Source organism: Ictidomys tridecemlineatus, chromosome 5 (assembly GCF_052094955.1).
Source record: "Ictidomys tridecemlineatus isolate mIctTri1 chromosome 5, mIctTri1.hap1, whole genome shotgun sequence".
NCBI lineage: Eukaryota > Metazoa > Chordata > Mammalia > Rodentia > Sciuridae > Ictidomys > Ictidomys tridecemlineatus.
Window position 1 is genome coordinate 26,395,465 of NC_135481.1, and position 24,307 is coordinate 26,419,771.

A 24,307-nucleotide genomic window follows, 5' to 3' on the forward strand; every position below is an offset into this window, starting at 1 on the left:
GACAAAAATAAAGCCCTATTGTGGACAATTAAAAATTAAATAGGAAAATTAAAAATAGAATTACCATATAATCTTAGCAATTCCACTGCTATATATGTAGCCAGAAGAACTGAAAGTAGAGTTTTGAAGAGATGTTTGTACACACATATTCATAGTAGCATTATTCATGATAGCCAAAATGTGGAGGTAACACAGATGTCCATGAAAGACATTCTGCTAAATGAAATAGGTGAAATAAGCCAGTCACAAAAGAAAAATACAGTGTTTTTTTCATTTTTGAGATATCTATAGTAGTCAAGTTTGTAAAAATTGGAAGTAGAACTGTGGTTACTAGTGGGTGAAGGAGAATGTATCAGGAGTTGTTGCTTAATGGGTATAGAATTTCACTTTTGCAAGATGAAATTTCTTGAGATTGGTTGCACAATAATGTAAATAATGGCTAATATTTTTGAACTCTATACTTTAAAACGGTTAAGAGAATAAATTTTATGTAATGTGGTTTATCACAATTAAAAATTAAGATTACCTAGACCTAATAAATGAATTCAGCAAAGTGGCAGGATATAAAATCAACACACATAAATCAAAGGCATTTCTGCATATCAGCGACAAAACTTCTGAAACAGAAATGAGGAAAAACACTCCATTCACATTATCCTCAAAAAAAATAAAATACTTGGGAATCAACCTAACAAAAGAGGTGAAAGATTTATACAATGAAAACTACAGAACCCTAAAGAGAGAAGTAGAAGAAGATCTTAGAAGGTGGAAAAATATACCCTGTTCATGGATAGGCAGAACTAACATTATCAAAATGGCGATATTACCAAAAGTTCTCTATAGGTTTAATGCAATGCCAATCAAAATCCCAATGGCATTTCTTGTAGAAATAGATAAAGCAATCATGAAATTCGTATGGAAAAATAAAAGACCCAGAATAGCAAAAGCAATTCTAAGCAGGAAGTGTGAATCAGGCGGTATAGCGATACCAGATTTCAAACTATATTACAGAGCAATAGTGACAAAAACAGCATGGTACTGGTACCAAAACAGGCGGGTGGACCAATGGTATAGAATAGAGGACACAGAGACTAATCCACAAAGTTACAACTATCTTATATTTGATAAAGGGGCTAAAAGCATGCAATGGAGGAAGGATAGCATCTTCAACAAATGGTGTTGGGAAAACTGGAAATCCATATGCAACAAAATGAAACTGAATCCCTTTCTCTCGCCATGCACAAAAGTTAACTCAAAATGGATCAAGGAGCTTGATATCAAATCAGAGACTCTGCGTCTGATAGAAGAAAAAGTTGGCTCCAATCTACATATTGTGGGGTCGGGCTCCAAATTCCTTAATAGGACACCCATAGCACAAGAGTTAATAACAAGAATCAACAAATGGGACTTACTTAAACTAAAAAGTTTTTTCTCAGCAAGAGAAACAATAAGAGAGGTAAATAGGGAGCCTACATCCTGGGAACAAATTTTTACTCTTCACACTTCAGATAGAGCCCTAATATCCAGAGTATACAAAGAACTCAAAAAATTAGACAGTAAGATAATGAATAACCCAATCAACAAATGGGCCAAGGACCTGAACAGACACTTCTCAGAGGAGGATATACAATCAATCAACAAGTACATGAAAAAATGCTCACATCTCTAGCAGTCAGAGAAATGCAAATCAAAACCACCCTAAGATACCATCTCACTCCAGTAAGATTGGCAGCCACTATGAAGTCAAACAACAACAAGTGCTGGCAAGGATGTGGGGAAAAGGGTACACTTGTACATTGCTGGTGGGACTGCAAATTGGTGCAGCCAATTTGGAAAGCAGTATGGAGATTCCTGGGGAAGCTGGGAATGGAACCACCATTTGACCCTGCTATTGCCCTTCTCGGACTATTCCCTGAAGACCTTAAAAGAGCATGCTACAGGGATACTGCCACATCCATGTTCATAGCAGCACAATTCACAATAGCTAGACTGTGGAACCAACCCATATTCCCTTCAATAGATGAATGGATAAAAAAAATGTGGCATTTATACACCATGGAATATTACGCAGCACTTAAAAATGACAAAATCATGTAATTTGCAGGGAAATGGATGGCACTAGAACAGATTATGCTTAGTGAAGCTAGCCAATCCCTAAAAAACAAATACCAAATGTCTTCTTTGATATAATGAGAACAACTATGAACAGAGCAAGGAGGAAGAGCAGGAAGAAAAGATTAACATTAAACAGAGACATGAGATGGGAGGGAAAGGGAGAGAAAAGGGAAATTGCATGGAAATGAAGGGAGACCCTCATTGCTATGCAAAATTACATGTAAGAGGTTGTGAGGGGAATGGGAAAATAAACAAGGAGAGAAATGAATTACAATAGATAGGGTAGAGAGAGAACATGTGAGGGAAGGGGAGGGGGCATAGTAGGGGATAGGAAAGGTGGCAGAATACAACAATTACTAATAGGGCATTATGTAAAATTGTAGATGTGTATCCGACGTGATTCTGCAATCTGCATTTGGGGTAAAATTGGGAGTTCATAACCCACTTGAATCTAATGTATGAAATATGATATGTCAAGAGCTTTGTAAGAACAACCAATAAAAAAAAAAAAAGAAAGAATGAGCTTGGGAACAGATTTCCCCCAGAGTCTCCAGATAGAAACTCAATGATACTGACATCCTGATTTGGTTTGATATTCTGACCAAAAGCACCCATTCTAATTTCTGATCTCTGAATTATAGACTTGAGAGATAATAATGGTTGTTTGAACTTTTCTTTTTTTTTCCCACATTTTTAAAAACTTTTTTTAGATGTTGATGGAACTTTATTTTATTCATTTATTTTTATGTGGTGCTGAAGATAGAACCCAGTGCCTCACACATGCTAGGCAAGCTCTCTACCACTGAGCCATAACCCCAGCCCTAGTCTCACATTTTTTTATTAGTGAATTATAAGTGTACATATTGATGGGATTTGTTGTTGCATATTTGTACATATGTACAACAATATAATTTGTTCAATATCACTCCCCAGCATTTCCCCCCCTTCCTCCCCATTTCCTACCCCTTCCCTCTACTAAATTTTAATTGAGATAAAATTCACATAATGTAAAATTCACCACTATTTTAGAGTATACGATTCAGTAGTTCTTAGTGTATTTGCAATATTGTACAACCATCATTACTTTCTAATTCCAGAATACTTCATTGCTTCAAAAAGAAACCCTGTACCTCCTAACCCCCCCCCCCTTTTTTAAACTGGGTTTCTTTCTTCTTCTTCTTTTTTTAAGTTGTAGTTGGACACAATACCTTTATTTATTTATTTATTTTTATGTGGTGCTGAGGATCAAACCCAGGGCCCTGCACGTGCTAGGCAAGTGCTCTACCGCCGAGCCACAATCCCAAAGGCCTGGCAACTATTAATTTATTTCTGTCTCTATAGATTTTCCTATTCTGAGCATTTCATATGAATGGAATCATAAGGTTTGTGGTCTTTTGTGTCTGCTTTCTTTCATTTAGGGTAACATTTTCTAGGTTTGTTATGTTGTGGCATGTATCAATCAATATTTTCATTCCCTTTTATGACTGATTAACTGTTGTATAGAGGCACCACATTTTGTTTACCACTGGTTGATAGACATTAGAAGTGTTTTCAATTCTCTTGGTTATACATTTAGGAGAGGAATTGCTGGGTAATATGGTAGCTTTATGTTTAACTTTATAAACTTTTTCATATCCCTGCTAACTCTTGTATCTTTTTGATTACAGCCATCCATCCCATTGGTTTTGGAGTGGCATCTCAAAAGTGCAAACAGTTCAATTTCCATGATGTTGAGAATCTTTTCGTGTGCTTATTAGCCATTCATTTATATTCTTTATAGAAACGGCTATGCGTATACTTTGGCCAATTTTAATTGGGTTATTAGATTTTATTGAGTTGTAAGAATTCTTTATGTATATACTGGACTCGTAACTGGTATATAATTTGCAAATATTTTCTGCCATTGTGTGGGTTGTCTTTTCATTTTATTGATAGTGCTCTTGGCACCAAAATTTTTTTAACTTTGATAAAGTTCATTTGTTCTATTTTTTCTTTTGTTTTCTATACTTTGGGAATCATGATTAAAAATTGTTGCCTAATTTAAGGACATGAAGATTTATAACTTGGTTCCTTCTAAGTGTTTTGTACTCTTAGCTCTTATATTTAGGTCTTTGATCCATTTGAAATTAATTGTTTTTTGGGTTTTATTGTTTGTTTGAGACAGAATCTTGCCATGTTGCCCAAACTGATCTTAAACTTGCAGGCTCAAGTCACCATACCTAGTATTGGGACTATAGGCACACATCATTGCAGCTAGCCAGAAAATAATTTCTGCATATGACAGATATCCAGGTGTCTCAGCACCATTTTTTTTAGAAATAATACTCTACCCTATGTAATTATCTTGATTCCTTTATTCAAATCAATTGTCCATAATTTTGTGGGTTTACTTCTGGACTCAGATTTATACATTGATCTGTATGTTGTTCTTTATGACAGTACCTTGCTGTTTTGATTACTGAAGCTTTCTAATTTTAAAATTAGGAAGGTTAGTCTTTCACATTTGTTCCTTTTAAAATTTTTCTCAAGATTGTTTTAATTATTCTGGGTATCTTGCCTTTTCCTTCTGAATTTTAGGATTAACTTGTCCATTTCTACAAAAAAGGCAGTAGAATTTTGATAAAATTTTGTAAAACAGTTTGGAGAGTATTGCCATTTTAACATAGTCAATCATGAACACGGAGTATTTTTTTTTCTGAAGTTAAGAGTGTCTTTAATTTCTTTCAACAATGTTTTATATTGAAGTATAGAAATCTTTTACCACCTTGGTTAAATTTATTCCCAAGAATTTTATTAGTTTTGATGATATTATAAATGGAATTATTTTCTTAATTTCATTTTTGAATTATTCATTGCTAGTTTATAGAAATAAATATGTAAGGATGTTATCTCAAACAGAATAATATATTTCTTTCTTTCCAATCTGGAAGCCCTTTATTCTTTTTCTTGACTAATTGTTCCAGCTAGAACTTCTGTTACTACCAGGCATCTTGTCTTGTTCCTGACCTTAGGGGGACAGCTTTCAGTATTTTACTCTCAAGTGTGATGTTAGCTGTGTTTTTTCATGGATACCCCTTATTAGCATGAGGAAGTTCCCTTCTCCATAGTTTATTGATTTTCTTTTTTTGTCATGCAGAGATATTGAGTTTTGTGAAATGGTTTTCTGATTCTGGTGAGATTATCAAGTATGGGGCTTTCTCCCTGTATTCTATTACTATAGAATAATAAATGGTTGATTTTTCATGTTGAATCAACTTTGCATTTCTGGGAAAAATTCAGTGTCATGGTGTTTTGTAGATATGCTGCTGAATTCAGTTGTTAGTATTTTGTTGAGAATTTTTACATCTGTATTTCTAAGAGATGTTGGACTGTAGTTATTTTTTTCTTTGATGTCTTTGGATTTAAAAAATAAATCATATTAATTGTACAAATTATTGGATCGAATTGTGACATTTCCATACATACAAATACTGTGCTTTGATCATATACAGACTCCCTCTTCCTTTTTCTTGTCCTTTTCTTTCCCTTTCCCTTATAGGCCATCTTCTTTATTTTATTATTTTAGTTTCCACAAATGAGAGAAAATATGTGATACTTATCTTTCTGAGTCTGGCTAATTTTACTTAACATGATAGCCCTCACTTCTATCCATTTTCCTGCGTATGATGGGATTCCATTCTTCTTTATAGTTGAATAAAACTCTGTGTATGTGTGTACACATATTTTTAATCCATCTATTGACAGCATCTAGGTTGGTACCAAAACTTGGCTGTTGTGAAAGTGTTGCAGTACACATGGGCAGGCAAGTATCTCTTTGTATGCTTACTTAATTTCCTTAAGGTATATACTCATGAGTGTTATGACTAGATTGTATGGTTTTTTTGAGGAAGCTTCATACTGTTATTCAAAGTGCTTTACTAGGACTGAGGTTGTGGCTTAGTGGTAGACCACTTGCCTAGCACATGTTGAGGCACTGGGTTTGCTCATCAGCACCACATAAATAAAATAAAGGGAGCTGGGGTTGTAGCTCAGTGGTAAAGCTCTTGCCTAGCATGTGTGAGGCACTGGGTTCGATTCTCAGCACCACATATAAATAAGTAAAATAAAGGTCCATTGACAACTAAAAAATATTAAAAATAGGTATGTGTTCATCTACAACTAAACCATGTATGTGTACACACACACACACACACACACACACACACATAAAATGACGTACTAATTGACATTTCTACCTGTAGTGTATCAGGATGGTTTTTTTTTGTTTTTTGGTTTTTTTTGGTACTGGGGATTGAACTCAGGGGCACTTGATCACTGAGCCACATCTCCAGCCCTTTTTTGTGTTTTATTTAGACATAGGGTCTCACTGAGTTGCTTAGTGCCTGGCCATTGCTAATGCTAGCTTTGAACTTGTGATCCTCCTGCCTCAGCCTCCGGGGCTTCTGGGATTACAGGTGTGTGCCACTATGCCTAGCTTATAAGAGTTCTTTTTTCTCCGCATCCTTACCAACATTTGTTATTTTTTGTTTTTTGATAGTGGTCATTCTAACTAGGGTAAAATGGAATCTCAAGTTTTGATTTGCATTTCCTTCATAGCTAAAGATGTTGAAAAATTTTTCATATATTTACAGGCCATTTGTAATTCTTCTTATAAGAAGTTTAAGTTCAAATCATTTGCCCATTTATTAATTTGATTACCTTTGTAAGATGAATATCTGGCAAAGATTTTCTCCCATTATGTGTAGGTTGTTTCTTCACCTTGTTCATCTTTTGCTGTGCAGAAGCTTTTAAATTTGATATAATCCAGTTTGTCAATTCTTGCTTTTATTTCCTGAGCTTTTGGAAGACACATACTACTGTCATTTTGTTATTTTTTTCTTCTGGTTGTTCTGAGTAACCTATGTTTGTTTCTTCCTTATTCATCTTGATGGCCTACTTTGTTAATGTTTGATTCTTTCCTATTCTCCTTTGCTTATCCAGTTTTCTAGAGCAATTTATTTTCCCTGTACTCTTGTTATTTTATTTATCTTTCCCCCTTCTGGGTGTAGAATTCCTTTAAGTATCTTCTGTAATACTGAATTCCTTTAGTTCGTACTTACATTAGAAGGTTTTTATTTCTTAATTATGAAGGATAATTTTGCTAGGTATGTCATTTAGTATTACATCATTCTGTGCTCTTATGACCTTTAGAGTTTCTTCTAATAATTTGTTATTCTGATGGGTTTGTCTTCATATATGATTTGGAGCTACTCAAAGTTTTTAATAATCTTTGTACTTTGGCTGGTTTAACTATAATATGTCATGTAGAGGTTGTTTTCTGATTTTGTGTACTTGGAATTATAAATGCTTTCTGTACTTGAATGTCCATCTTTCCCTATATTTGGTGAAATTTCTGCTATTATTTCACTGTGCCTTTAGTGAATTATTTCACTATGCCTTTAGTCTGAATCTCATCTCCCTTATCTATTCATATTATTATTAAGTTTGGTGTTTTTGTTTGTTTTGTACTCAGGATTGAACCCGGGGCACTCTATCTTTGAGTTACAGCCCCAGCCCTTTTAATTTTTTCTTGTGGGACAGGGTTACTAAGTTGTTGAGGCTAGCCTCAAATTTGTGATCTTTCTGCCTCAGCCTCCTAAATCACTGTGATTATAGGCATGTATCAACTATGCCCTACATAATGTCATTCTCATAAAATTGTATGTTTTGATTCTTCTTATTTTATTACTATCTGAATGTGATTAATTCATCAGCCTTGTCTTCAAGCTGTGCTATTCTTTATTCTACCTGATCTAATCTATTAGTAAAGCTTTCAACCGAGTTTTGTGTTTGATTTAAAAATATATATATTTTTAGTTGTATATGGACACAATCCCTTTATTTATTTACTTTTTTATGTGGTGCTGAGGTTCGAATCCAGTGTCTCACACATGCTAGGCAAGTGTTCTACCACTGAGCCACAACCCCAGCCCTGTGTTTGACTTTCTGAGTTTTTTATATGCAAGATTTATGTTTGGTTCTTTTCCAGAATTTCTCTTTATTGAATTGCTTTCATATGCTGCATTGTCTTTCTTAATTCATTCAGCTGTTTATTTGTATCCTCTTTAAATTCATGGATCATTTTTAACATCATTCTTTTGAATTTTTGGTCTGGCATTTCATCAACTTCAGTATCAGGAATCATTTACTAGAATATTGTGAACTTTTAGATGAGTCATGCTGCTTTGTTTGTTCACTTCTTGTGTCCCATGTTGATTTCTGTGAGGGCCTTCTTAGAGAACAGCCTTCTCTTGATAACGTGTCCTGTGATATCAGAGTGTTGTGAAGTGTTGAGTTTAATTCCAACCAGACTTTATAGTATGGCTGTGATTGGTGGGATTTAACATACATGTGCAGTGTGAGAGCCTTAGGGTTCCACTTCTTCTTTAGGCCTCAGAAAAATGGGACCCCTCTGGAATATATTAGGTAGGCATTCTGTGGTCACTCCTTTAGTTTTTTACTTTTTTGTGGGTGGATGGGTGATGCTGGGGATTGAAACCAAGGCCTTGTGCATGCAAGGCAAACACTCTATCAACTGATTATATCCCCAGCTCTCCAGTTTTTTTTTTGAAAGGGTATGGGCGCAACCTATGCTAAGGTCCTTGATAGGTGCAGTATTCTACAATCTTTGTGTTATTTCTCTCTGTTGTTGCTTTGGTGGTGAATTTCAAGAACGGGTTTTAAAGTTTCTCCCAGCCATGCCTACGTGGGGCCAAATCTTCAGCTGGGGACTTTGTCTCTCTCCAGCAATGTTTGAGTAGAGCTGGGTTTTGGGTAATGTAAAATGCAATTTCTCTTAGCTGGGCTGGAAGTGTCTCTTAGCAGTAGAGCATCTATCCACTATGCTCAAAGTGTCAGACTTGATTTCTGGCACCATGTAGAAAGAAGAGGAAAAAAAAAACAATAACAACAACAATAGAAGCAGAGCAGGTACAGAAAGTAAAAACCAAGCAAAGACTATGATGTACACATTGCAAACAACAGAAATTATGGAGGTAAAATAATACACAATAAATTGAAAAGTTTAAAAAAGATAGAAAATTAAGACAGATAAAAGGGGACAGGAAAATTTTAAAAAATAGAAAATTCAAAAAGAGAAAAGAATGAAACTAGGAGAAAATATAAAATGAAATCAATATTTAAAAAAATAAATAAACCAAAAAGAGAAGAAAAAAATTTGAGCCAGGCATGGTTACAGATGCCTATAATTCCAGAGACTTTGGAGGCCGAGGCAGGAAGATTACAAGTTTGAGGCCAGCCTCAGCAACTTAACAAAAGAAGGAGAGAGAAATTGAAAAAAAAAATTTACACACACACATGAATCAAATAGTAAAAAAATGAAAATGTTAGCCTGACAAGGTGGTACCCCCCCAGCCCCCCAATAATTCCAGCTACTTGGGAAGCTGAGACAGGAGGATCACAAGTTTGAGGCCAGCCTTGATAACTTAATGAGATCTTGTTTCAAAAGAAAATAAAAGGGACTGGGATGTAGTTCAGTGGTAGAGCACTTCATGAGGCCCTGGATTCAATCCCCAGTACTAAAATTAAAAACAAAAACATTATTTGCTGAGGTTGTTGATCATGCAGGCAAAAGTAGTGGATGTTTGCTACCTATTTCCAATCAGCACTTTTTTCTGATTATTCTTAGGCCATGTGCCCCTGGAAAGAGAAAAGGTTGAGGGTTATTCACCCTTTCCTTCTTACTTTTGCTTTGCTTACCAGGCAACCAGAAGGAGTGATTTGTGACCTGAAGCATTTGAAATAGTTCTTAGCTGTTCTGCTCACCAGGATAAGCTAGCATGGAAGGCAGAGTCCCCTGGCAGAAATTTTCTCCAATGAGATTAGCTTATCACACTGCAAGGGTCAGGCAGCACATCTGGGTCTCCAGAACCCTTTGTGAAGCCCATTTGGAAGACAAGGTAACTATCTTCATTGAGCATAGGGGCATGGTGGATTCTGTGTAGTCCACTACCCATGATTCTGGTCTTCCAGGATCCAGCTCACTTACATAATCATTTTGTAATAGCTTGGTCCCCTGAACTTCCTCAGCTGGCCATCTGAGCAATAATATTAAGTGGGAAGTGTATTCTGCTCTAGTTTCTATGACCTGTTTCCTATTGCAAAGAGTTTTTAGAAGTTTATTTCAGTGGTATTCCCCTGAGGCCAAACTGGGTCTCAAGTTAAATGCCCACTGAGGGCTGGAGATGTGGCTCAAGCGGTAGCACGCTTGCCTGGCATGCGTGTGACCCAGGTTCAATCCTCAGCACCACATACAAATAAAGATGTTGTGTCCACCAAAAACTAAAAAATAAATATTAAAAAAAAATTCTCTCTCTCTCTCTTAAAAAAAAATGCCCACTGAGTGGTACATATATACAATGGAATATTACTCAGCCATAAAGAAGAATGAAATTACAGCATTTGCCAGTAAATGGATGGTACTGGAGGCTATCATTCTATGTGAAATAAGACAAACCCCAAACACCAAAGGCCAAAAGTTGTCTCATATTCGGATGCTGACTCACAATAATTGGTGGATAGGGAGGAGTGGAGGTTCACTGAATTGGACAGGGAGGAATGGGGGAAAAGGAGGAGGAGATGGGATTGGGAAAGACAGTAGACTGCATTGGACATAACTTTCCAATGTTCACATATGAATATATGATCAATGTAACTCCACATCATGTACAACCTCAAGAATATGTCAAAATATATTCTATTGTCATGCATAACTAAAAAGAATAAATAAATAAATAAGCAAGCAAGCAAGCAAACTTTTGCTTTAAAAAAAAAAGAATATTGGGCTGGGAATGTGGCTCAAGCGGTATTGTGCTTGACTGGCATGCGCGCGGCGCTGGGTTCGATCCTCAGCACCACATACAAATAAAGATGTTGTGTCTGCTGAAAAACTAAACAATAAATATTTAAAAATTCATTCTCTCTCTCTCTCTCTCTCTCTCTCTCTCTCTCTCTCAAAAAAAAAAAAAAAGAATTTTAATACCGAAGAAAAAAAAACTAGATTTCCCTCTGACTTTGACTTCCAAGATAAAACCACTGAATTATTCTTTGTCCCTATTTCTCTGTTTCTTCTTCATTTTCCCCCTGACTTTAGGGTTCCTCTTGTTCTTTCCTACCCTAACAACTCTGAACATGATGTCAGAGATCTTATGCTAATAAAAATAAGACGTCCTACAAAAAAATAAATAAATAAAACTTGCTCACTGAGACAGTGTAGTAATGTTTGCCGCAGGTTCTAAGAAATAGTAAAATTTTTGTTTTTTTTTTTGTTTCCCAGAATAGCAAGCTAGCCTTCCAAGATGAAAACCAACATTATGGTTGTCAGGTGCAGAGAACTTCTCTAGCCCCAGCCTGTTAGGCAGATCTTAGATCAGTTGTGTTCAGGGTTCACAATGCCCTTCTGATTGTGCCAATTTCTTTGCTTGTGTGTAGTGGGTCTCCCTTATTTCTCCACTCTCCCTACCTCCTGCCATATACTCAGTGTTGGGGCACTCTTTCTCATTCTCTCTTCCACTATCCAGAGTATCTGAGCTTCTCCAAGCCTCTGTTCACTATTGAACTCAAGCTTTTTCCCACAGTCACTAACCTGGAAGAGTAGCAGCTTTCTAGTTGTTTTGATTCCAAGTTGTAGATAAGCAGTTGAGTGTTGGTTGTTTCTAATCCACCATCTTGAAAACACTCTTCTTATCTGTCTTTGGTATTAAGGTAATACTGGCCTAATAGAATGAATGAATGAATGAGTTAGAAAATATTTTCTCCACTTCTGTTCAAATGGGCTTTTTTGTTTGTTTGTTTATTCTGGGTATTGAACCCAGGGCCTCACATGCTAAGGATACATTCTACCACTGAACTACACATCTACCCACAAATGGACATTGTTTTTAGTACCCAAATGTGTGATAATTTATACAACAGAAAATTAAAACAAGTGCTAAAGAAAAGCAACAAGAAATATTGTGTCCCTTGATGGAAGAAGAAACCATCTTCTGGTCTAAATCTAAATACCATTTATCTTTGGAAACAAACTAATGTTTTAGTCAGCTTTGCATTACTGTAACTAATATGAGACAAGAATAACTTAGAGGAGGAAATGTTAAATTGTAAAGGCTTACTATTTAACAGGTTCATCCCATGGTCAGCCAGTTCCATTGCTTTGGACCTGAGGTGAGGCAGAAAGATGGCAGAGGAAAACTGCTCAGTTCATGACAGCCAGGAAACAGAGAATGAGGTGCTAGGAACAAAATATAAACCCAAGCAGAATACAACAGTTACTATTATGGCATTATGTAAAAATGTGGATGTGTAACCGATGTGATTCTGCAATCTTTGTAATGTTTTGAATAACCAATAAAAAAAAAATATAAACCCCAATAACAAATATGGAAGCAGAGAAGAAAGACTGTTTCTGTATGAAACTATGGAAGAGACTTTCTAAAGACCAAAGATACTAAAAGCTGAATATTGCTTTCATCTAATGAAAATAGAAAGCATATTAATAGATTAAATATAATAGGTATTGCTATAAGAGATAAAATTATTTCATTTACAAGTGGAAATATTATTGGGATTTTTTTTTTTTTTTTTAGGTGGTGATAGTGGACTGGATGGGTTAGGAGGACCAGGTGTGCAACTAGGAAGCCCAGATAAGAAAAAACGAAAGGCAAATACACAGGTAAATTGACATTTTCTTTACTAATAGTTTTCCCTTATTGGTATGATCAGGCTAATAAAGCAAATTTTAAATTTGATAATGGGCATTGTTTTCTATCTTTATCTGGAATCTAATAGTGAATTCCTCAGTGATTTTTTGTTTGTTTTTTATTCCTCAACCAATGACTAACTTTGGGTAGGCCTAGAGTAAATAGTTCAAGGTAAGTATAGGCAGACAAATTAAAATACTTGTTCTTAAATCTTACTTAAAGATTTTTTAATGGCAAAAGTGCCTGCGTTCTATTACAAGATTTAAAAAATATGTACAAACAAATTTAACCTGAAGTAATATTAAGTTGTTATAATAATTCAGTATTATGTGCATTTTTCACAAAGCAATTATGATGGAGGCATCCATTATTGAAACTTGTAGTTGTAATAAATGATTATATATACAGGCTTTTATGGCTTTATTCTTTAAGTTTGAAGCACTCTTTTGATAATAAAGGCTATAAATAAGTATAATATTTGTACAAATAACTTTGCCTTTCCATTTTGGCCACTATCTGATAAACTTGCAATGTGATTAAATCTGGCAATTTATTTTTCCAGTGTGAAGTCTAGAGCTTAGTGTTTTGGTAATGCTTTAATTGTATCTCCCTGAAGTTAAGCTAAGAGGAAAAAAATTAGATCCTATTTATTGTTATTTAATTTTATGATTTTTGAAGGATCTAAAAGGTATTTTGGGTTGAAGGGATCTAAAAGGTAGTTTGGCGTTAGTGTTTTAAGTGAAAGAGTTTAGTTACAGGAAAACATACTAAATGAAAATTATGATAATGAAACTTCTTTTGAAGGTTAAATACTTGAGAAATTTGAAATAACAATGGATTTGAGCTCAGAAAAGCATACTTATTTCCTTTCCTAAATGAAACATGACTATTTTTATCATTAAGCATAATTATATGTTAAAATTAATTGTAATTGAAAGGTCAAGTGAAGAAATTAAATTTTTATAACACCATAAGAGAAACTTGACTAAAACCAAATTCATAGGTATTAAGATAACAGGAAAATTGTAATGATTTTTAGTTAAGAACATGAACTTTACATTTTCTTTTCAGGGACCTTCTTTTCCTCCATTATCTGAGTATGCTCCACCACCGAATCCAAATTCTGACCATCTAGTGGCTGCTAATCCATTTGATGACAACTATAATACTATTTCCTATAAACCACTACCTTCATCAAATCCATATCTTGGCCCTGGTTATCCTGGCTTTGGAGGCTATAGCACATTCAGAATGCCACCTCACGTTCCCCCAAGAATGTCTTCCCCATATTGTGGACCTTATTCGCTCAGGAATCAGCCACACCCATTTCCTCAGAATCCTTTGGGCATGGGTTTTAATCGACCTCATGCTTTTAACTTTGGGCCACATGATAATTCAAGTTTTGGAAATCCATCTTATAATAATGTACTAAATCAGAATATTAACATGCCTAATCAACATTTTAGACAAAATCCTGCTGAAAACTTTAATCAGATTCCTCCACAGAATACTAGCCAAGTATCTAACCCTGATTTGGCATCTAATTTTGTCCCTGGAAATAATTCAAGTTTTACTTCTCCATTAGAATCTAATCATTCTTTTATTCCACCTCCAAACACTTTTGGTCAAGCAAAAGCACCACCTCCGAAACAAGACTTTAGTCAAGGAGCAACTAAAAACACTAATCAAAATTCATCTGCTCATCCACCTCACTTAAATATGGAGGATACAGTGAATCAGAGCAATATTGAATTAAAAAATGTTAATCGAAACAATGCAGTAAATCAGGAGAACAGTCGTTCAAGTAGCACTGAAGCTACAAACAACAGCCATGCAAATGGGACACAGAACAAGCCACGACAACCTAGAGGTGCAACAGATGCCTGCACCACTGAAAAAAGCAATAAATCATCTCTCCACCCAAGCCGTCACGGCCATTCGTCTTCTGACCCAGTGTATCCTTGTGGAATTTGTACAAATGAAGTGAATGATGATCAGGATGCCATCTTATGTGAGGCCTCTTGTCAGAAATGGTTTCACCGGATCTGTACTGGAATGACTGAAACAGCTTATGGCCTACTAACAGCAGAAGCATCAGCAGTATGGGGCTGTGATACCTGTATGGCTGATAAAGATGTCCAATTAATGCGCACTAGAGAAACTTTTGGTCCACCTGCAGTGGGCAGTGATGCTTAATCACAAGCATTAACTAAAGTGGGGTTTTCCCTCTGTATTACAGAGCTTTGGTGACACAGGATTTTAATGTTTTACGTTATTTTTTTAAATACACACAGAAAACATTTACCTTTTAGTTTTTATTAATATTTCACTTCATTACTAATACAACTTTGTATTGTCTTTGTTTGCTCTCTTAAATGAGGATAATGTATGTGGGGTACTTTAGAAACAAATAAATGTTAGTAGTTATTTATCATAAACATAAAAGCCTCTTGAAGCTTCAAAATAATATAACAAATCTAGGCAAGTTTTAACTTTTAAAATGTGTATTTCAGTGGTGAATTTTGGCTGTATCACATTAAACATTTAATTAAAAAGTTTCTGAAGGATCCATTTAAATATTTCCAAACATAATATGTGGAGATATAACATGGGGGAAAGCATACATTTTAATGGATTTATTTTAAATAAGAAGAGTATGGCACCAGATTCCTCCTCTACTAGGGTCTTTGAAATAAGTGAATTTCATACTTTAAAATTAGTCTTTCCAGGATATGTATACAGATATGAGACAGAGACAGATTTTAGCATATAGATTCTCAGCATTTGTTTATTAACTTGTGGATTGTATCACATGAAATTGCTAATATTAGATCAGTTGAAAATTGACCGCACTTAGTAAAGTTGTCATAAAGTATGTTTCCAATATTACTATTTAGAATTATGATAGTATTTTGGTCTTAATTTTCTTTGGTTATTGAGTTGTTTTGTTATTGTTGTCCAGAGAAATAAATAATATGATGTCCTCCGAAGAATTGTGAACACTTTCTTTTTTATGATTTAAACTTGGACATATTGCAAATGAAGAAGGTAGAAACACCGGTTTGGCTTTAGAGGACACTGCTGGCAAAAGAACTAACTACTTAGTTTGAAAATTCTTGTTCTGGGGATCTGAATTTCCAATATGTACCTCAGGGAAGATCAAAATCCATTTAAATAAAGACCAATTAAGAGCTTAGGTGAAAGCTAACTTACAAACAATCAGTAATTTGAGGCCTTGCTGAAGGCTAAGGAGTTTTTGCTGTGACTGGGTAATGTGTAAAAATGGAACCGAGAGTGTACTCTAGAGAGAGAAAGAACAGTTACAGTTGAAGGTATGCTCACTCAGACTCAAATAGAAAACAAAACAAAACATGTTGAGAGCAGATCATAACTGGTGACCAAATAAATAAAAAGATACAGTATGACAATTGATAGTAATTTATACAATGATTGAATGTTGATGAAACTCTAATAATTCACCACCATTATCATTGCCACCAAAAAAGTTTGGAAGACAATGGTGATCCTTGAAGGAGATAATTACTACAATTTGAACCTGGGGAAGCAATGACAGCAGCAGCATGTTGCCAAGAAATCTGAATTATGTATGAAAATTTTGATTTAACAACATCCTTTGGTTAACAAACATAAACCCTCATTTCTACATGACAGGACTTTACATGTCGCAAGTCACTAACACAAAGTTAATTGACTTGGGTGGTGAAATTTTGTCATTATCTATCATAGTTCCTGGACCTTCAATGGATTACCATCTTTTTCATCATTTGGAGCTTTTTCTAAGAAACAACATGTTCCCCAACTGAGAATCAGTAACTAGAGTATTTGAACAATATATACATCCTAAGAAAATGATGAATTCTATAAAAATGGAGAAAACTAATGCTAATGTTTCTGATACATATCTTATGGAATAAAACTTAACTTTTAAAAATAGTGTTTTACTTTTGACCCACAAAACAGCAATTTCATATGGTACAGGTAATAGTTTTCTCCTTCTACCCTCAACTAGTTAGAGGTGAGTACAAAATATTTTCAGAGTTGTATATCTTCACAATTTTAGGAAATGAAATGAGGTAAACTCTAATACTAGGTGTTCTTTTGTGTGAAAACTTTACCAATTGAAGCAGGTCAAAATGCATTGTTTTGGGCTGACTTTGGCATTTTGATGATGCTCAGTACATACCTGAAGATTCCATTTTGCTTACTTTGTAGTTTTGTTAAAGAGAGATAATTTTCTAAACATTGAAGGACCTAGTTTTGTTTTTCCTGAAATTTTCTTGAGTAATGATTTTTAAGAAATGATAGAGTACATGCTATATCACCACTTCTAGCATCAGATCATGACTTTTTTTTGACTGAGTTGAACTAGATATATATTTTTAATGGAACCTTCCAATGCCCTCAGGATTTAACACTTGATGTGGCAGTGTGTACTTGAGTTGTGCTCATTGCTAAATTTTTTAAAAAATATTCTTTTAGTTGTAGATGAACACAATACCTTTACTTTATTTAGGCGCTAGGCTAGTGCTCTACCACTGAGCCCCTCATTGCTAAAATTGAGTATGCAGTTTCTTAAAACGTTCGTTGCTTACACTTTAAGTAGTTACCTGTTTTTGTAAAAGTGAAATAAGTGGTTTTTAAAAAACCATATAAACAAATAAATTTTTATTCAAGTGTTTAGGTTTTCAAAACACCTTACTCTAAGAATCTAATGGTTCTAAAGGAAAACCTATGATTGATTCTGACATAAATCAACCAAACTATAATCATTGCTGATGAATATTTTCATGTGTTTGAATTAATTTTTTACTAATTCTACATTTGTCTCTACAACACTCTAAAATTATATAGATGGTAGGTGCTTTGGGGTAGGAAAAATGATGAATTATGAAGATGGCCAGAAAATTTGTCCAATTTGTCACAAAAAAGTCCGTTAAACAAACTGATACTATTTTCTTAGGAAAAGTGTTGAGCTTCTCTCAACTACAGAAATATGCAGTGATGGATATAGATGGTGGAATTGTATCTTTCGAGGTATTATCCCTTTCCTTCCCTGAAAAGCCTCATCTCATGCATTCATATACAAGGACACACAACCAAGTAGGATTAGAATTTCTCCTACATTCTCAAGTTTCACTAAAGTTCAAAATGGCTAAATATTAGCATCTAGGCTCACTCACCAATGCCAAGTTACTAATGAAAAGTTTTCAAGCATCAGTTTTTTTCTTAGGACTTGCTTTGCTCATTCATGATTCCTGGTCAACTTGCTTCTAGATGTTACTGGACACACTAATACTGAAACAGCTTAGTTTATAATAGAAAATTAATTGTTCTTCAGGTAGAGTACTTAGAATTAGATTTGTGATCAGTGATTTCCTTTTGAGTAAAATGCTTTAGAGTACTGCTGTTATGATTCTTGTTACCCAAATTAGAAGGTTATATACATGAAACTGAAGATTTTCTTGTACTAGTTCTTAGTCTTCATAGATAAGCACAATGTAAATCAGGTTTTTTGGTAGGTTCCCCCCCGCCCAGACTCCCAGTTCTGCTTAGTGGCAGAAAAAAATTCTTTTTACGAGTATGGGTCACCATGAAATCTGCTGACTTTAATCATCCACATAAAATCAGTACCAAGAGTTTTCATCTAACATGCTTTCAAACTTTTGTGTCTTGAACAAATTAGAATGCTAGTATTTATTATCCAACATACTAATTGTATTTAATAGTAAGAAAACATAAGCAATGATTTTTTTAAAAGGGAGTTAGAAAGTGTTTGGATTTCTTTTGCAATGTACAGAGTTTTCATATGCATGAGCATTTGTGCTACTTTAGACTTTTTTTAATTAAGAAAGTTGAAAAGCATCCAGGCTCCCAAAGTTCATTTGTAAATAGTGGCTTGGACTCTATATAAAATGATTAGATTCCTAGGGAAGCTCATAAAAGTGTATTTAAACCATAATGTAGTTAACTGCTGTTATCCTGAGATTTCAGTTTTCTTAAGGAAACCAGTCAATGTAAGAGAAAAAAACAGAGATCTTTACTTTTTTCTGTGTTGAGGAAGGTTAAGTTCTGTCCCGTGAGTTGTTTCCCAGTGGCTCTTTTACAGTTTTAAACTCTCTGGTGTAATGCTGCATAAACAAGCTTGTCTTTCCCCCTCCTGGATGCTCTATCTCTCAAATTTTCCCATCTCCTCTAAACAGAAATTATGTTTGTGTCGTTATCTGTTGGCTAGATTTAAGAGAAAAACATTTTTCTGCTCATATGAGTGAAGATAATGGAGAAAATGACTTAATGTTTTAAAAAAACAAATCTTCAAAATGAATCTTTAATATTACCATTTTAGACTGTATGACCACATTTCAGGCATCAGGGAAAACAGTATTTTTAGCAAATTAACTGGTATTGTCTTAAGACTATTTCTAATATCTTTAGGTTGTTTTGCCTTTTCACAATTTGCTGTCCTCTAATTCTGAACTCGAAAGATTTCCTCATTTTCAAATCTGAAACTTTCCCTTTCTTTTTTTCATTTATCCAGTAGAGCAGTTAAAAAGTCACAACTGCGTTTTCGAGCTTTTGGTAGAGAGAGGTTTGCAGGCATCTCTGGAGTGAGCAGGCTAGGGATAACAATAACATCTTCCAAGACAAGTGGTTAAAGGGAAATGAAAGGAAGAAAATGGCCATGTGTGTGCCAGGCATTAACACATCACAAACTGCCTGTGCTTATTAAAAACTTTAAATGAAATCCAATGGATAAGATTCATCTTTGTCATATTTTATCAATAATACATTTACTTGCAATTATATTAAAACTTACTCTAAATATTGGTACCTTTCTTATTCTGTAGATAATATAGATGATGTTGCTTGTTAGTTAAAATGTTATCTTTTATAAAAGAAAGTCCTGCTTCTTATCATGATGTATGTGACTTAAATGATTGTTTCATATTAAAACTATTTCTTCCTTATGTACTGTTTACATATACCTCTTTTTGGGATATTAGTTCAGTACTTTTATACAAATCTGAATGTGTTCCACATTGGTGACATGTATTTTTGCAGTAATTTTTGTTTTGTTCTTAGAGCATGTCTAAAGTAATACATGCACTAGTGCTGTGGTCTGTGACAAAATTACTGTAATTCAAATTGGAAAACAAAATGTTTCCAGACTTTGTCCACCACTTATTCCTATGGCAAAGGAAATTACTATGTAATACTAATTACTTCTTATGCTGGTATGTTTTAAGCTACTCTATGAAGTATGTGAAACATCAATATTTATGGATTAGTAGATGGTCTGATGTCTTTGAAATGTGAGAGAGGAGTAAAATTGGTGTTAGCAATTTATGATACTCATAAAACACTAAAATTTGTATAAAATTTTAAATTTGATCTTCTATAGATATGATTTACCAAGAAATTAACTGACAGTGCTTATTAATATTCTTTTAGCCCATGCTACTAAAATTATACCATAGACATTGAACTTAAGCAAATATCTCCCAACCAAAAGTAGTATCATTCTCTCCACCATGACCAAAATAAGTAGTAAAACTAATCTTCACTTATTAAGAAGTGATTAAGATACCATAAAACTCCTCTACTTTACTTGGAATTTGTACTGTTGATACAAAGACTTGAATGCAGTTTACTTTGTATTATCTGATGGGAAGACTTATTAATAAAAGTCATAATCAAGATTTAAAAATGTTTAATTTTGAAGGCAAATTAAAAACGTTTTTAAATTTTAGAGGCATTTATTTAAGAAAATTAGTTTTAAATCATTCTTATTTTGTCATAAAAACAACCAAAAGAATTGTAATAGATGATACTTGGCCAGTGCACGTTTGTATATTTGAAATCACATGCTTGAAAGAAAAAAACCCTGCTCCTGAGTGCTTAAACTGCATATCTTTTAAAAATGTTAAAGATATTAGACTTTTATCAATTCAAACTGTCCTGAATGAATGTTTTACTACACCAGTGAGTATGTTAGAAAATAAATGTATACCTATATTATGTTAATAACATTTCTGTACAGCATCATATTTGGCATGGTGGTTGTGGTATGTTTTGTACTTTTGATTGTCAACTTTTGATAGGATTAATATAGCAATAAATCTGACTTAGTCTTAATATTTTTTTAAAATGCCAGGTAACATACTGTGTCATAATCTCATTATATTTTACTTGAGTGCCCATATTTTCATAGGTCTATTTTTTTGTGTTAAAAATTTTAATATTACATGTTAGGGGTTGTGTGTGTGTGTGTGTGTAATACTTTTACATACAATCTTTTAGAACTGGGTGTTTCTATTTTAATTATAGAGATTTAAAGAAGTATTAGTATTAAATGATCATGAACTGTTTTGTGGCAAAGTTTAAGTATGAGATTACTAGATCACTCCAAATTCCTTATTATCCTTAAGTTATATATATATATATATATATATATATATATATATATATATATATTACAATTTTCAAAGAAATAAAATTATCTTGGTAACTGATACATTATAGTAAATCATGAGGTAGTTTGTTTAAAGGCTTCCAAGTGTTAATTACATTCTCTGTCCTAAATACTTTTAAACAATTACTCTAAATAGTAGTAAGCCAGTTCAATTTTATATTTTTGAGATGTTTAACTCTTACAGTTTCTCCCTTCTGATCCTTTTCCCTTCTTCCCTAAACACCATGCTAGAATTTAAAACTGGATTTTACTTTGCCTTCCACTTTTCAATTTTTTAGTCTAAAGTAATAAAACAAATAAAGGTTCCACTGTCAAGACAGTTCATGTTATTGTTGGCCATTCTTTTCAGGGATAATGCTAATGTCATTTGTGCATTGTACAAAGAATGTCAGTATATAGACCTATTATTGGTAGAAATGATGTATAGCAGGCTTTCTTGAATAATGTGTATGGTAAGTTTGTTTCCTATAGTGTTATTATGCTGAAGATTCTTTTAAATAAAGCTAGTTTTTAAAGAGAAAAAGATCTGTTTTAAGTATTTGACTTTCATCAGGACAAATAGGTATGAGCATCTTGGCTTTGGGAGGGATATGTCCAATAAAACATCAAGTAGGATTAAGGTCATCAATTTACCAGGAAATTAATTTCATACTGAGACCCAATATTTTTGTCCAGGACTTGTTATATACATTATTTTTCTTGCAGTGGATTATGTACAGAATGATCATAATTCATTTCTAAAAAGTTAGGAATGATCATATGACAAAATGCTGTGGTTATCTTTGAGTAACAGAAGAACAGATGATTTTTCTAATTGTATTAGGGAAGGGATGTGGGATAGGAAAAGGAAAGACAGTGGGATAAATCCAAAATAATTTTCATATGTACTTATATGAATACACCATAGTGAATCCCCCCATCAGGTACACCCATAAGAATGGGATCTGTTAGCATAATTGCAGCCATCTTCCTTTTCCCCACCCCCACTTTAAGAATACTGTTCCCAAGAAATAGAAACTAGATAAAACCTACCGGCCTGGAGATGTGCTGGTCTCTCCCTGTTCTCTCATTGAGAGATAGATAGGAGACAACTTATTGGACCCTGAGATAGGGATGCACTGGTTTTCCTGTTCTCTCTGTGAGAAGAGAAAGGGACATGCCAGTTTTCCTGTTCCCCCTCAGAGATAGGAAAGCTGCCTGTCTCTGTTCCCCAAAAACAATCTTGCCTTCCACAAGATCTGGGGATGCTTACTATGTCAGTCAAGACTATACCTGCCCCTAGCATGAGCCCATGATTCTAGCCTATAAAAGGTAACATTAAAGGTGAGTTGCTCCTCCTGCTCTCCCTCCTTGCTGCTACTGTCCCTCTTTTTGTGCACAGCAGCCTTTTCAGGCTCCTAACAATAAACTCGCTTCTTATCCCAGCTGCGTGTGTGATTAGTCCTGTGTCACTTTTCTTTCATTGATGCCAGTGACTCTATCAGGTTCTCCCATCAGCTTTGCCCCCCACCCGGGGGGGGGGGGATTTGAGCTGCTTTAGGATCCTGGCCTTAGGGCCCAGGACAGTCACCACATACCTTCTTCCATTCACTGAGTGCTCTTCTTCTGCATCCCCACACCAGCTTCATTTGGGTAAGTGACTTCACCCTTCCCCTCCCCTCCTCACAAGTCTACTCTCTAGAGACGGCAGTGACAAGTCTCCTCTTTAGAGGAGACTTAGATCTTGGCCCAACACCAAGATTCTTGACCTTCCCATCCCTTCCCCTTGGCGAGTTCACTCTCGGGTCTTGGTTCTCAGCTCCTCAGCAGAGCTCCCAAAAGCCCTGGCCAGGTACCAAGACCTGATGAATGGCAAAACCCAGAACTAGGGAAGTACCAGGAGACTACCTGCTTCTCAGTCCCAGAAAGGCTTCAGCCCTGGACCAGTGAATTGTGTGGTGTCAACCCCCTTCACTGTTGTCCTCTCTCCTACTCTGGTTTAGCCTAGAGCCAGAGATGCCTGCCTCTAGCCACTCCACTATTTCAACTTGCCATGGGGAACTCCCAATCTAAAATCCCCTTTGACTCACCTGACTCATCTGCCTCCTTGCCCACTTAGCCCCTCTCCGTTTGGCTCCAGATCTGAAGGCCCATCAACTAATTCAACTTTCCACTCAGTCATGCCCTTCTATGACTTGGCCAATGGATCTAGAAGGCCACCAACAGCACCTTTGGTTCCATTATTTTATGGGGCAAGTGCTCAGGAAAATGGAAGGAAATCCCTTATGTGCAGGCTTTCTAAAACCTTTCTGCACTCTGAGCCTTCCCTTTGTTCCTCTTGCTCCCCTGCCCAGCTTCTACTTGCCACTAAAACTCTGGATTCCTCCAGAAACTCTACTTCTAGACAAACAAGGGACCTAGAACACCCCTCCCTTCTTCTATTGGCATAGTTCATTGTAAAGCCCTAGGCAGCAATTTCCCTGCCCAAAGCCACACTGAAGCTAACATTAAAATACAAACAGCAGATTCAACAGGCTTGATAAGAGGACTCAGACTAAAAAAAAAAAAAAAAAAGTTGTCAATTTAACTTTTCTCTCATTGGTGCCGTGACTTGGATAAATTTTAATAATAAACATGTATTCCATTGGGAAGCAGGAAATACAATTTTAAATAGTAAATAGGAAAAAAATTATTAGAAAAAATATCAAGGAAATTTGACATGAAGAAATCTGATAGTGAAAAACAACTAACCAATATCTTTTGAAATTTCAATCCACTCAAGATAAAAATAATAGCCTGAGAAAGAACTTAAGTATACTTAGAATTGTGAAAGGTAAACTAAAAAAATAAAAATGAAATTATGAAACCCAAATAACTGGACATTATTCAACATTTATTGTCAAGCTCTGTTCTAGTGCTAAAACTACAGCAGTATATGAGAAAAAATTAAATAATAAAAAAATTT

General features: G+C 34.8%; 1 protein-coding gene across 1 annotated transcript in view; it reads left to right on the forward strand.

The window, feature by feature from the left end:
- Pygo1 (pygopus family PHD finger 1) overlaps positions 1 to 21,049 on the forward strand; it is a 37,446-nt gene extending 16,397 nt beyond the window's left edge. Inside the window, exons 2-3 of the mRNA XM_005316597.4 lie at positions 12,759 to 12,844; positions 13,944 to 21,049. Of these exons, the coding sequence (XP_005316654.1) occupies positions 12,759 to 12,844; positions 13,944 to 15,068 (1,211 nt within the window). The 3' untranslated portion in view covers positions 15,069 to 21,049. The remainder of the gene's footprint in view (positions 1 to 12,758; positions 12,845 to 13,943) is intronic.
- The last annotated feature ends 3,258 nt before the right edge of the window (positions 21,050 to 24,307 follow it).